This window comes from Danio rerio, chromosome 1, assembly GCF_052040795.2.
Source record: "Danio rerio strain M-AB ecotype USA chromosome 1, GRCz13ab, whole genome shotgun sequence".
In the NCBI taxonomy this organism is placed as follows: Eukaryota; Metazoa; Chordata; class Actinopteri; order Cypriniformes; family Danionidae; genus Danio; species Danio rerio.
In genome coordinates this window covers 49,571,896-49,585,357 of record NC_141021.1, presented here as the reverse complement: position 1 = coordinate 49,585,357, position 13,462 = coordinate 49,571,896, and the positions used below count along the sequence as shown (strand labels likewise).

Sequence of the window (13,462 nt, the reverse complement as noted above, 5' to 3'; positions counted from 1 at the left end):
ATTTAAAAATTATTATATTATTCTTATTTTTTAAATTCAACTATTGGGGTGCGGCCAGGTAGGGGGCCCTACAAGATAATGTGCCCAGGGGCCCCTGAGTTCTTAATCCGGGCCTGTCTAAATGGTTTCTAAAAGTAAGGGGGGCGTACCCTACCCCTCTGTTGCTACCACCCGATGCCTGAGATATATTTATATTTATTTATAGACTGAGCACGGTTTAAATTCTTTAACAGCTTGCTGTACGTCAGTGAGGGTGAAAACAGACACACGCTGCGGCCTCAAAAGGCTTCAGAATGGCTGTTTTGGCCGTTTTGTTTTCGGCTGTGATGCTCCTTTCTGTTGTATCAGTCCGGACCGGTGAGTCTGCTGTTATTTTCACTCAAAAATAGCCTTTTTATGATATTTCTTAAATATCAAAATTAAATTAATCGACGTCATTGTTGTCCCTCAAGCTGTTTATTACTCTATAGCCTACGTATTTCTTGCCTAATATTGGCATAAAAATGTCTTAAAAGCTTTGCCTGTTTATGGTATGTGCTGGTTATTTGATCTGTTGATGGCCTCCTAGGCGTGCCATCAGCAAATACTTTAGATTCAGGGAACCTCCTACTTCCGCCTGCAGTGTTGCCAGATGTAGCTGACTGATTCCATAACCCTCCGAAATGCAAAAACAACCGCACATAAATCTGGAGGCTACCATGAAGGGGCCCGGGGGAACGCCGTTTTCAAAACCGCCATACATTTCTCTACCCGCCTATGTCATTTTTTACCCGCACAATCAAATTCAAAACCACCCAATCTGGCAACACCGCCTTATGTTGTGCCTGCTCTACCGGATCCAATAAAATGCAGGGGCGCCCTCGGCATGCACTCAATTCCAGGGGTTTCATTACCACGACGTAAAATGGGTGTGGCTCGGTCGTGTTTGGGAAACGCCCCCTTAAAAAAAACAATACTGAGAGGTCACCGATCCTCGTTTCTTTCTGTTGCCCTTTCTAATATTCAGACCCATCATCGGAGTAAGATTCTGTACAGTAGGTGGCGATAATGCTTTTTAATGAGTTAGTCGCCATAAAACAGAAAGAAGAAGAAGAAGAAGAGGTCACCGATCATGCGCAGTACAGGTTCTTTTTTAGCGCGGTCATTTCAAACAGGATGATTATGCATAAAGAACCTACCGCGGTGAAAAACGAAGGAAAAAACAATCATACAGGTTATTTTTTTGTTGTTGTAATGTTATATTTTAAAGATTTAATTAGCAAAAACAGCTGACCTCGTTTTAATCCGTATTACTCCGTTTTACTGTCTCTAGGCTTTTGTACTCCCATTTTAAACTAAATAATAATGGTTGTGGTAAGATGAACTGTGTTTTTGTAGTTTAAAATATGGTATTCAGTCATGTTTAAACAAATAAATACCACATTTTCTGTAATAAACCGTGGTTAATTTCTCTTTCTCGATCTTAGTTAATTAACATAACTCATATTTATTTTCTATTTTTATTTAAAGTCAACATACACAAAACACCTGAGATCAGGACAGGTATCTGATGTTAACTAATATAAAAGTGATCATACATGAAACACCTGAGATCAGGACAGGTATCTGATGTTAATACATATAAAAGTGATCATACATGAAACCCCTGGGATCAGGACAGGTATCCGATGTTACCGTATATAATATAAAAGTGATCATACATGAAACACCTGGGATCAGGACAGGTATCTGATGTTACCGTATATAATATAAAAGTGATCATACATGAAACACCTGGGATCAGGACAGGTATCTGATGTTACCGTATATAATATAAAAGTGATCATACATGAAACACCTGGGATCAGGACAGGTATCTGATGTTACCGTATATAATATAAAAGTGATCATACATGAAACCCCTGGGATCAGGACAGGTATTTGATGTTACTGTATATAATATAAAATTGATCATACATGAAACACCTGGGATCAGGACAGGTATCCGATGTTAATGTATATAATATAAAAGTGATCATACATGAAACACCTGGGATCAGGACAGGTATCCGATGTTAATGTATATAATATAAAAGTGATCATACATGAAACACCTGGGATCAGGACAGCAGGGGCGCAACTGCACATTTACTGATGGGTATGCGGCTTCAACTTTTGCGCGCCCCCCTTCAATCCAACTATATTTTATAACAGGCAAGTGATAAAATGTGGAAAATAATTCCATCAATAAATTCAAGATATTTTTTCATAAAGATATCAATATGCTTCAAAAAATACAGTTTCGCAGTTCTGAACACAACTGAAATAGTATGAAGTAGTAAAAGGTATAATTACATTAAGCATGTTAAGTCGCAAAGAAATGCATCTCATAACACCCCAAATTTCTGCTCAATTTATTTTTCCCTCACTAAATGATTATATCACCTTGACTAGCCTTGCTTTTGGACTTTTTGTACTACATTTGTCAAAACAAAATGATAAACATGGGAGTCCTAAAGGTCAAAAGAACATTGCAATTACTTCTCACATGCATACTGTGAGAAGTGTAAGGTCTGTCTTTGCAAGAACAATTGACTGAAACTGCTAAAAGTTAAATAAAAATGTCAAATGTTTAGTGTAAAAAAAAAAAACAGAAACAAACAAATGTTCTATTTAATTGAAATGTTATAACTTTGTTTGTAACTAAAATTAAAATAGTTTTGAGCTAAGAAGTTACCAAAAGGCCAGATGAATCAATATGATACATAATAAATTCATAAAAACATGTATATGGTATGAAAAATGGGGGTGGGTTAAATGTTTTTTTATTTATTAAAATACAATATTATACGCATATAAAATGCTAAATAAACATTTTTAACAAATATATATATATATATATATATATATATATATATATATATATATATATATATATATATATATATATATATATATATAATTTGAAACTTTTAATATGGATAATTTCAAAAATAGTTTTGGCACAATGGCGCCCCCCATGTGTGGCGCCCCTATGCGCCGCATATACTGCATACCCCCTTTTTGCGCCACTGCAGGACAGGTATCTGATGTTAATACATATAAAAGTGATCATACATGAAACACCTGGGATCAGGACAGGTATCTGATGTTAATGTATATAATATAAAAGTGATCATACATGAAACACCTGGGATCAGGACAGGTATCTGATGTTAATACATATAAAAGTGATCATACATGAAACCCCTGGGATCAGGACAGGTATCTGATGTTAACTAATATAAAAGTAATTATACATGAAACCCCTGAGATCAGGACAGGTATCTGATGTTACTGTATATAATATTAAAGTGATCATACATGAAACCCCTGGGATCAGGACAGGTATCTGATGTTACTGTATATGATATATAAAGTATTTGACACAAAAGCCCTGGGATACCCGAGTTGTATCTTAAGTTATAACAGTATTAATGTAATCTGAGAGGTATCTTAAGTTAATTTGTTTAATATAACATACACTGACTTCACATGAAACACCTGCGATCAGGACAGCTATTTTGTACTTCATATAAAATGCATTTGACACGAAACCCGTGCTAATACGTACAGGTATCTGAATCAAACGGCTGTTTTCACAATCTGCGCATGATCCGTGACCTATGCAAATTCACAGAAAGGCCACGCCCACCCGATGACGTTGTAGCGGTTACGCTGTACTGAAACCCCTGGAAAAAAGTGCCTGCCGGGCGCCCCTCAGGTGTAAACTCTGGCCACCACTGTGGAAAGCCCAATATGATTTAGTTGTTGATAATATTAATTTAAATGGACTTACGTAAATTCACAATATTTCAATAAATAAAGTAATTAATAAAAGAATGTAGCCACTAAATTATTGTGGATAGTGACACATATGTGGCTGATTCACGGAGATTTCACACTTTTTATTAAGAAATTATTATTCTTGAAATGAAAAGTTGGGTTTTATCTAATTGAAAACCACGAATCCAAAATAAATAAATAAATAAATGCATTTTGAAATCAGCTTTCCAGAATCTAGTTTATTTAGTAACTCTATTTTTTTGCTGGTTGACTTAAAAGGGCCAGAAATCTCAATGATTAGTGGGTGTATTTTGCAAAAAGGTACATCAATAGAAGAACATGTATTAATATATTGTGGCTCAAAATAGGGTGCCATTGGGTGCCACCCCAAGATTTGGTGTGGCCTTACTTGGCCACCCCTAAGAACATTTTCTGGGGGCACCACTGATAAAATGATAATTAGATCAAAACACTGTTGTCTAAAAAACCTTATAGAGCACATTTTTATTTGAGTATGACCTGTTAATAAAAACAGGCTAGAAACTTGTTAATGAAAGGACCTAGATAGCAAAATGACATAATTTCAACCTACATATACGTTTCTCTTGACATTGAATTAACGTTGATCTTTTTTATTACTATTATACACAAATATATGCCAGAGTGTACATAAAAAATATTCAGCAATAAAAATCTTATATTCCTTAAGCATATGACAAGTCTTCTTAGCTTCTTAGCTCTTCTTAGCTTCTTAGTCCTTAGTCTCTTGAAGAAGGTGAACAAAATTTTGATCCAGTCCATTTTTTGTATATGAAATGTTCTCATAATAATAAAAAGTTGTACTAGAAAGGTACATTTTTTACATATATTGACATAATAAATGCAAATATCAAAATTTTGTAACTTGAATACAATATTTGTTTGTTTTTCTAAGAAAATTTTCCACATCCACCCAGAAAATACTTGTGTACAATTACAAAACATGGACAATAGATTCCGTTTCCATGTAACAAAAATCACAGGATTAATCAATATCCAATTTAAATCTCTCTAAAACCTCTTTAACTGGATATATACAATGTAAAATTTCAAATGTAACTTCTTTTACTTAGTTATTTATACAAACTATTTAATGAGAACGCCAAGCTTTTTTCCATTTTATATTCATGAATACATTGGTCCATTTAAAACTATTATATATAACTGTATGACCTGTTATAATATTTCTAATATATTTATGAGTATAACTTTGTTTAATAATATCAATATCTTCTTTAAAAAAAGGTTTTCTTCAACAAATTTTCCTTCTAAATGTATTTCCATACTCTCTTATAAAATAAAGAAGCTGTTGAGATATGGTATCAAATACAATATGGAGTAGCTGGAAAACCAAATGTATCTAAAATTCACTGTAAGATATTAAATAAGAAGAAGAAGAAGAAGAAGAAGAACAGAGATTTATTGTTATATTGAATACATCTACCATTGTAAATAATATACTTGTTTGGGGAAAATTTATGCTTAAATACCAGCATCCAGACCAATAAAGCTTGTTTGTGAAATTTAGCAAATTTCACTGAAATTTTGTAAAATTTAAAATTACATTTCCTATTTTTTTTCGGCTTAGTCCTTTTATTAATCCGGGGTTACCACAGCGGAATAAACCGCCAACTTATCCAGCACATGTTTTACGCAACCAATGCCCTTCCAGCCACAACCCATCACTGGGAAATATCCATACACTCTCACACACTTTACAGCCAATTTAGCTTAACCAATTCACCTGTACCATTTTGGACTTGTGGGGGAAACCGGACCACCCAGAGGAAATCCACGCGAACACGGGGAGAACATGCAAACTCCACACAGAAACACCAACTGACCCAGCTGAGGCTCAAACCACCAACCTTCTTGCTGTTAGTTGAACATGCTACCCACTGCACCACCGCGTCGCACCTTTTAAAATTACATCTCAACAGAAATTCTATACCCCCATCATGTCAAATATGTGTTTTTGGAAAAGTATACCACATACTGTTCTTTTCTTACATGAATTTAATTAACCAATTTTGAATGTATTGTTTAAAGTTTTAAAACTTAACACGGATAACCCACCATTGAATTTTTGTTTACACATAATTTCCTTTTTTAAATAGTGATGTCTATTCCTCCAAAATAGCATTTTGTCTTTAGTCTTTGTTTAAATTAGAGGGCATCTCTAGAGCTAAAGACGCATCAGCAGATCTTGATATCCCTTCTGCTTTGGACAGTAAAACCCTACCATTCAGGGATAAATCTCTTTGAAGCCAGATATTAAATCTCGTCTTAGTTTAATTCCTTATGGGTTGAATATTAAGCATGTTGCGATAATTTTTTAAAATGACAAATGGTGGTTGCCGGATTGAAACAAACCTTTTGCCCATGAAACGAGGTTACCTATGCAACCAAAAAGGGATTTTTACCAATATTGTTATTTATTATACACTGTTTCTTTTCAAGGGGTTGACGATTTTAAAGAGAAAAGACTTGAAATAAAACAATAAATCCACTATTACTATACTTTTATTCTGTTCAGGAGCCATGTGCACCCACTAACAGGTAAAACTGCTGTTGACATTTTGTACAGTATTGCCAAAGCATGTTAGATATGTATAAAATATGTGATAAATCAACATCATCAAATTAATAAAATATATACAGCAAATGAGAAACAAATAGCATAAAGGAAATCTAAAAATTATGATACTCGCAAGAATAAATGTAGATCATTTAATAAGGCAAATGAGTTAATTAAGCATTTCTTACAGTGTACATATATTTTCAGTTTAGATGTAATTTTATCCTCTCTGAGTAAATAGAAAAGTTTATTTGAGTCGTTTAGATCAAATAATTAATTATAGAATGTTTCTCTCTGTCTTGCGGATGTGCACACAGTCAACTGCGAAGCCAAGCGAAAGTAAATCAGGCTTCAAATAAAAATGACGATGGCTTAGAAAGCGAAACCAAATGCCAAATCCCAGACAATTTAGAAGCTTTAGAAACCCCAGACAGACTAAACTGACCTTGGCTGTGCCAAATATAAGAGCAATGATCAATTGCTACAGATGCTGCAATGCTTGGTCTATAGGTTGAAAGGAAAAGACAAAAACATCTTAAAACAGTCTAACCAGATTTGTTTGTGATGGTCAGATGTCACCACTCCATCATGACGCTACTTTCATAATGTATTCTTAAAAATGACCATGTGGATCATGTGTTTTTGACATTTTCATGTTTTGTTCTCTTTCAATACAGAAAAACACTCCCTCTACTACATATACACAGCTTTATCCAGACCTGTCGACCTGCCGGGCATCTATCAATTCACTGCAATGGGTTTGCTTGATGACAGACAGATTGACTATTACAACAGCCAAGAGCAGAAGAAGATTCCTAAACAGCACTGGATGAAAGAGAAAATGCAGGAAGATTACTGGGAAAAAGGCACCCAGTCCAGAAAGAGCAAAGAACAGTGGTTTAATGTGAACGTCGGCATCCTGATGGAACGAATGAGACACAATAATTCAGGTGAGGAATGGTAATAACTTTATATTAATACTTAATATTTTAATGTAATTTATTACTGTAATTTTAAATCCACTTATATGATAATTCAGAAATAATTCTAATATGCTAGTTTACTGTTTCAAATTATATTATTATTATTGTCATCATCAGTATTTATTAACAGTTTACATAAAAAAAAAACTAGAGTGAAGCTAAAAATTCAGCCTTGGAATCACAGGAATACATTACATTTAGAAATATTCCAATAGAAAACAGCTTTTAATATGATAAAAAGTCTTTCAAATTTTCACTTACTTTTTGCTCTATTTAGATCAAATAAATTCAGGCTTGGTGAGCAGAAGAGACCTTTTTAACCATTAAAACGTTTGACCATTATTGGTCATATATCATTATAACGTTATATCTGTATAATCTTTGCTTTTGCTTTTTCATCTCACAGTCAGTTTAATTTGTGTCTGTTTCAGATGTTCATGTTCTTCAGTGGAGACATGGTTGTGAAACTGAGAGTCAGGGGAATGAACACCGATTTTCTAAAGGCATTGATGAGTACAGCTATGATGGAGAAAACTTTCTGGCTTTTGATGATGCGGATTCTCAGTGGGTTGCCCCAGTGGACGCAGCTCTTCCAACCAAGAGGAAATGGGATAATGTGCCCATCCTAAATCAGTACACCAAGGGCTACCTGGAAAAAGAGTGTGTGGACTGGCTCAACAAATTCAGAGAATACGAAGATCAGGAGCTTAAACAAGTCTGTGAGTAAACATACAGCATTTGGTTAGTGTTATAGAACTGACTGATAAAATATATACTTGTGATTTCAGCTCCCCCAGATGTTCATGTGTTTACGAAGAGGATTATCAGTGGCAAAATCAAGCTAAAACTGACTTGTCTGGCCACTGGATTCTACCCCAAAGATATGACTTTAACCATAAGGAAATACCGCACGCCACTGCCTGATAATGATCTTGAATCTTCAGGAGTTAGACCAAACCATGATGGGACCTTTCAGCTGAGAAAGAGCACTTACATCTATGAGGATGAAAAAGCAGAATATGACTGTTATGTGGACCGCAGAACCCTTAAGCAACCAATCATCGTCAGATGGTGTAATCAAAGCATACAGAAATACCACTTGTGAACCTCCACTTTCTTTTGTCAAAACTAAATTCAAATGGTTGATTAAAATGTAAAATACTTGTCTTTGCATTTGTGTAGATGGTGAGTACCCTTTAGAGCCTCCCATAGCCATCATTGCAGCAATAATTGGAGTTTTGATTCTGCTGGGAGCCATTGGTGGAGCAGTTTGGATTTTAAAAAAGAAGAACATAATTGGTGAGTAGAGACATTTCCTCTCTCTTTAATTTTAGAATTGTTTTAAAGGAATGTTTGGTATATTTTAAAATGCACTCCTTCTAGGTGAAAATACTTTTAGATGGTTCATTGTTTTAAGAAAAATTAGATCACTTTTGAGAAATGTGTCAAACCGGTGGAATAAAACCGTTTTAACATGTACTTCTACATTTTTCATTAATTGTAAGTTCAAATTAATATTCAATTAAAGTGCAGTATAAGTGAAATGTTCAGGCTGTGTTGAAGAGAGTGCTGAAGAGAGTAGCAAAACAACATTCACTGGTGATTGTCTTTTGATTTCTTGATGGTGTGACTTGAATATCTGCATGTTACAGTAAATAAGGATGAGAAACGCTCTGTCGTATTAACTGTCTCTGGTGAATATTCTTCTTATTCCTTTTTGTTATCAATAAGCAAGTGGGTTAGAAAATGGTGGAACATTAAGTTATTATAAATCTTATTGTTATTATTGACTGTAGGCATAGGCCAGTATAAAATTCTGATTGTATCATGACCCTGGATAAAAATATCACGGTTTCCCGGTATCATGGTATTGTGCTCACTACTCTAAAAATGTTTCTTTTTAAATGTCTTGGTAAAAAACAACAATCTTTATTCACCTTTGAACACAATATATTGTAGTTTTTGTAAGAGTTAGAACATTTTATAGCAGGAGACATGTCAGGCTAAATTATTCAAATGAATCATTGACTTCTGCTGTCTTTATTAGTTTCAAAAACACAGATTCCTTTACAATTTAAAATGGCATCTTTAGATATCTTTTCTGCTTGAAATGCTGTTGTCCTAAAAAAATAATAAAATAAAAAATCCTACACATACCTTTGGTATTACTGAAAATTTAGGTGGTTTTAAAACCTTGACTTTTCCAAACCGTGGTATACATTGAACACGGTTATGGTCCCATGCCTAATTGACTGTAATCATTAAAAACTAAAAAACTTTTCAACCATGATGAAGTGTATTTTGTTTAAAGAATTGTTTGAGTGTATGATTTTTTTGTTTGAAATAGAAATTAAATAAAATAAATCATAATATATCAATAAATCAATCTAAAGTGTATTTCTAATGTTTGGTTATACACTTCTAAAGTGTCTAACAATTGTCTTTTTCATTTTTAAAAGCGACAACACTAGATTATCTAAGGGAGGGTTGAGGGATGTTGATGCTGTTTTTGGTATTTACAGTCATGTACAGTATTAGCAGTATTATTGAGAAATGTGCCAAACTGGTGGAGAAAAACCTATTTTCCATTTACTTATATTTTTCAATCAAAGTGCAGTATAAGTGAAATGTCCAGGCTGTGTTGAAGTAAGCCTCAAAACAAAATTAAACTGTGATTGTCTTTTACTTCTTGATGGTGTGACTTGAATATCTGCATGTTGCAGGAAATACGGATGAGAAACACTTTACTGTCTCTGGTGAATATTCTTCTTTTTCCTTTTTGTTAACAATAAGCAAGTGGGGTTTAAAATGGTGGAACATTAGGTTAATGTGAAGCTTATTATTGTTATTGACTGTGATCCTTAAAAACTAAAATACTTTTCAATAATGATGAAGTCTATGAAATTTTTTTTTTGTTCAGAATAAAAATAAAATGAAATGAAAAATCTAATAAAATAAATTGAAATATATTAATAAATCCAACTAAAGTGTATTTCTAATGTTTAGTTATACACTTCTAAAATGTCCAAGTTTTAATTGTCTTTTATTTCTTGATGGTGTGACTTGAATATCAACATGTTACAGGAAATACAGATGAGAAACGCTTTATGCCAGATGGTTCAGCTGACTCTGGTGAATATTCTTTTCATTTAATTATAGATTGGCACATGCCTTTCTTATTATTGCACCAAAATCAAACTGATTGATTAAATGCATAGTGTCCTACTGCATGACTTTCACAGCTTACAGTTATACTTCCTTTTTTTGCTAGACAAAATTTTGGCTAACTGTTTTAAAAAATGACATGCAAAGCTCACTTTGACATTTCACTGTACCTCAACAGGTAAAGGGAGTAGTGATGGAAGTTCAGAAAGCAGTCCTACTAACTCACAGGACAAAATGGACAATGTGGTAACTATGATTTAAGTGCAATACTAGTAAAGCCAGAAGGTCCACTGTATAACACTTTTCTGTTTAGGCCATTCACCCTTGTTTGCGATGTAGGTAGCTATTTTGCCTAAGTTTGTAAGTTTACATTCTGGCACACAGACAATATGTTGATTTAAAATTTGTTGTGTAGTTTGGCTGTAGTTGTATGTATCAGTACAAATCTTAATTCTATTTTAAATAACATGTATTTATGCTTGTATTTCAGTGAGAGAGGTCCAAAAATAAACCACCAGCTGCAGAAGGACAATCTACTGATGGAAACACTGCAAGTTAAAAATGCCTGTTAAATAAAGAGGAAAAAAGTCTACTGAGAGAGAACTGAATAGGTAAACAAAGTCGGAACATCAGATAGTCATTACAGATAATCCTGTCTTTTGTTTTTCTTAAAATTTCTCCTAAAATTTGGTTTTGTTCATTATATATTTTCTCACAGATTTTTTTACTTTTCTACTATTTCTACATCTAAAAGATGAAATTGAGTGTTTTTTTTCTTTCTTGTTTTTCCCCTGATATTTTCAATGCTGGTTTTAAATGTGTGCACTTTTTAGCATCAATAAACACCCAGAGCTTATTTGATGAATGTATCGCAAAATGATCCTCAACGCTCTACAAAAAAATAGAAAATACATTTTTTCAGTTTCTCACTCTGTAAAATTATGTGGTTGTTTTATATTAGTTGCTTAATTTAGATTTAATTTTCAGTTTTGATATAAATAATTATGGGTGATCTTGTAATATTTCTTCATAATATAAGATGCATTCATGTTATAAGGATATTTTCCTGTTAATAAGTTATTATGTTTCCTAAATAAGCTATATCATAAATGTGGTTAATTTTATAGCTGTCATATATAGTGCTTTTACAAAAAAAGGTAAAGTTGGTTTTTATATTCGCACATTCTGACTTTCTCCTTAATAATACAATTACAGAAAAGTATTCTTTGCAAATTCTGAATAGTAAAATCATATTAGCAGCCTATGAATATCAAAGTACAGCATTGTTCACAGTCTGTGAAATAGAGCTAATGTTGTTTTAAAGTCATACTTACATGTGATTTCAAGCCAGATATTTATAGGGAGCATGTCACAAGTTGTCACTGAACGAATGCGTAAATATAAAACCAACTTTGTCAATGTATAGTTTTGGCTTTGTTTAAAAACTGAGCATATTGTGAATTATTGCACTTTCTTCACAATAAAGTGTGTTTAAAAAGGGTGAAAAAATGGTTACTGTAATCATTATTATTGTTGTTGACTGTATTCATTAAAAGCTAAAGTGTGTTTAACTATTCAGCTTTCATTTCTAAAAGTAACACAACACAAGAGTTTCTAAGGGAGGCTTGAAGCTGTTTTTGGTAGAACTTTATTTACATTCATGTATATTTATACTTACTGTATATGCTTCTGAACCTCTCATTTCACTTTAAACATTTCTCTGTGACTCATGTTAGCTGTACTGATAACTTGAGGAGAGAACTAACTTGTTTGTTAGAGGCAGATAAAATCACAGGCCTATACCTGTCGTCAGTGCTAGATTGGGTGGATTCTAACCATAATTATAACCTTTGTAACAGTCTCTCACTTTATTATTTTATTAAGGCCTATTTAAAGCAGGACACAGGTTATCTGATGTGTTGCAGTGATGACTTTTAGTCAAGTTTGCCGCAAATTTAGGGTCTATGCGCTTTCTATGATGTCATAGCAACACGGATTCACCCAAAACAAAGGTCATATGGAGACTTAAACTGTTTAATTACTACTTTACAAAATGTTTACAGCAAAAAAGTGTTAAAACTGTGAAATTTTATAAGAACTTTGTATATATTAAATATTGTTTACCGGTAACTTGATAGTTTGCCTCTGTACCCTGTTTTTTATTATCTTATTTTATTTATTTTTTTAATTATTAATTTTCCTTGTATATTATTGTACTTGATGTCATCCATTGTTATGATTAATATGATTGTATTATTAAAACACAAAAAAACACATCATAATCATAGGTGGCAGTAGACCAACAGTATTTACTTTTAAGCTGGTCTTTAACTCGGCAGGCAGCTTAAAAATATGAAAACACAATCAGAAAAAAGAAAGAGTAAATCCAAAAACAGCTCATAACAATCAAAGAATCTGTTATTTTAAGCATTTTCTTGGCCAACGTGAATAAAGAATGATAAAGAATTCTTATCAGCAAACAATAGAAAATGGAGACAACTGGAAAAAACACTTTGAAAATTTGTTTAGTAAATTAAACAGTACAAAACAATTGTGTATATATATATATATATATATATATATATATATATATATATATATATATATATATATATATATATATATATATATATATATATATATATATATATATAATAAATGAACCCATACAGAGCAAATATTTGACAAATACCAAAATCTGTTAGACAATAACAGAAAAAGATCTACAAGATTAAATATAAGTTCTACAAACAAAAAAGGCAAATGGTCCAGACAGTATATAAATTAATTAAATTATTAAAAAAAAACACACACACACAAATTTCAATTGGCTATAATGAAACTGTTCAATTAAGTTCTGAGTGCTGGTCATTTTCCTGATATATGGAATAAA

At 32.8% G+C, this 13,462-nt stretch overlaps 1 protein-coding gene across 6 annotated transcripts; it reads left to right on the top strand.

Moving 5' to 3' along the window:
• The first annotated feature begins 228 nt into the window (after positions 1 to 228).
• On the top strand, positions 229 to 12,077 carry mhc1zca (major histocompatibility complex class I ZCA). 6 transcript variants are annotated; one of them, XR_015476948.1, is made up of 9 exons: positions 229 to 357; positions 7,099 to 7,371; positions 7,836 to 8,123; positions 8,193 to 8,477; positions 8,587 to 8,936; positions 10,022 to 10,160; positions 10,489 to 10,536; positions 10,748 to 10,815; positions 11,060 to 12,077. XR_015476948.1 is itself a non-coding variant. In XM_087237698.1 (9 exons), exons 1-9 carry the CDS (start codon positions 294 to 296, stop codon positions 11,060 to 11,062), a joined length of 1,179 nt encoding a protein of 392 aa, XP_087093824.1. In that variant the 5' UTR covers positions 229 to 293; the 3' UTR covers positions 11,063 to 12,077. The 6 variants fall into 6 exon arrangements, 5 of the variants coding, with proteins under 5 accessions (XP_087093824.1, XP_087093823.1, XP_087093826.1 ...); XM_087237698.1 differs by having other exon boundaries at positions 8,587 to 8,703; positions 10,128 to 10,160; XM_087237697.1 differs by lacking the exon at positions 10,022 to 10,160 and adding an exon at positions 9,057 to 9,098 and having other exon boundaries at positions 8,587 to 8,703.
• Positions 12,078 to 13,462: the final 1,385 nt, after the last annotated feature.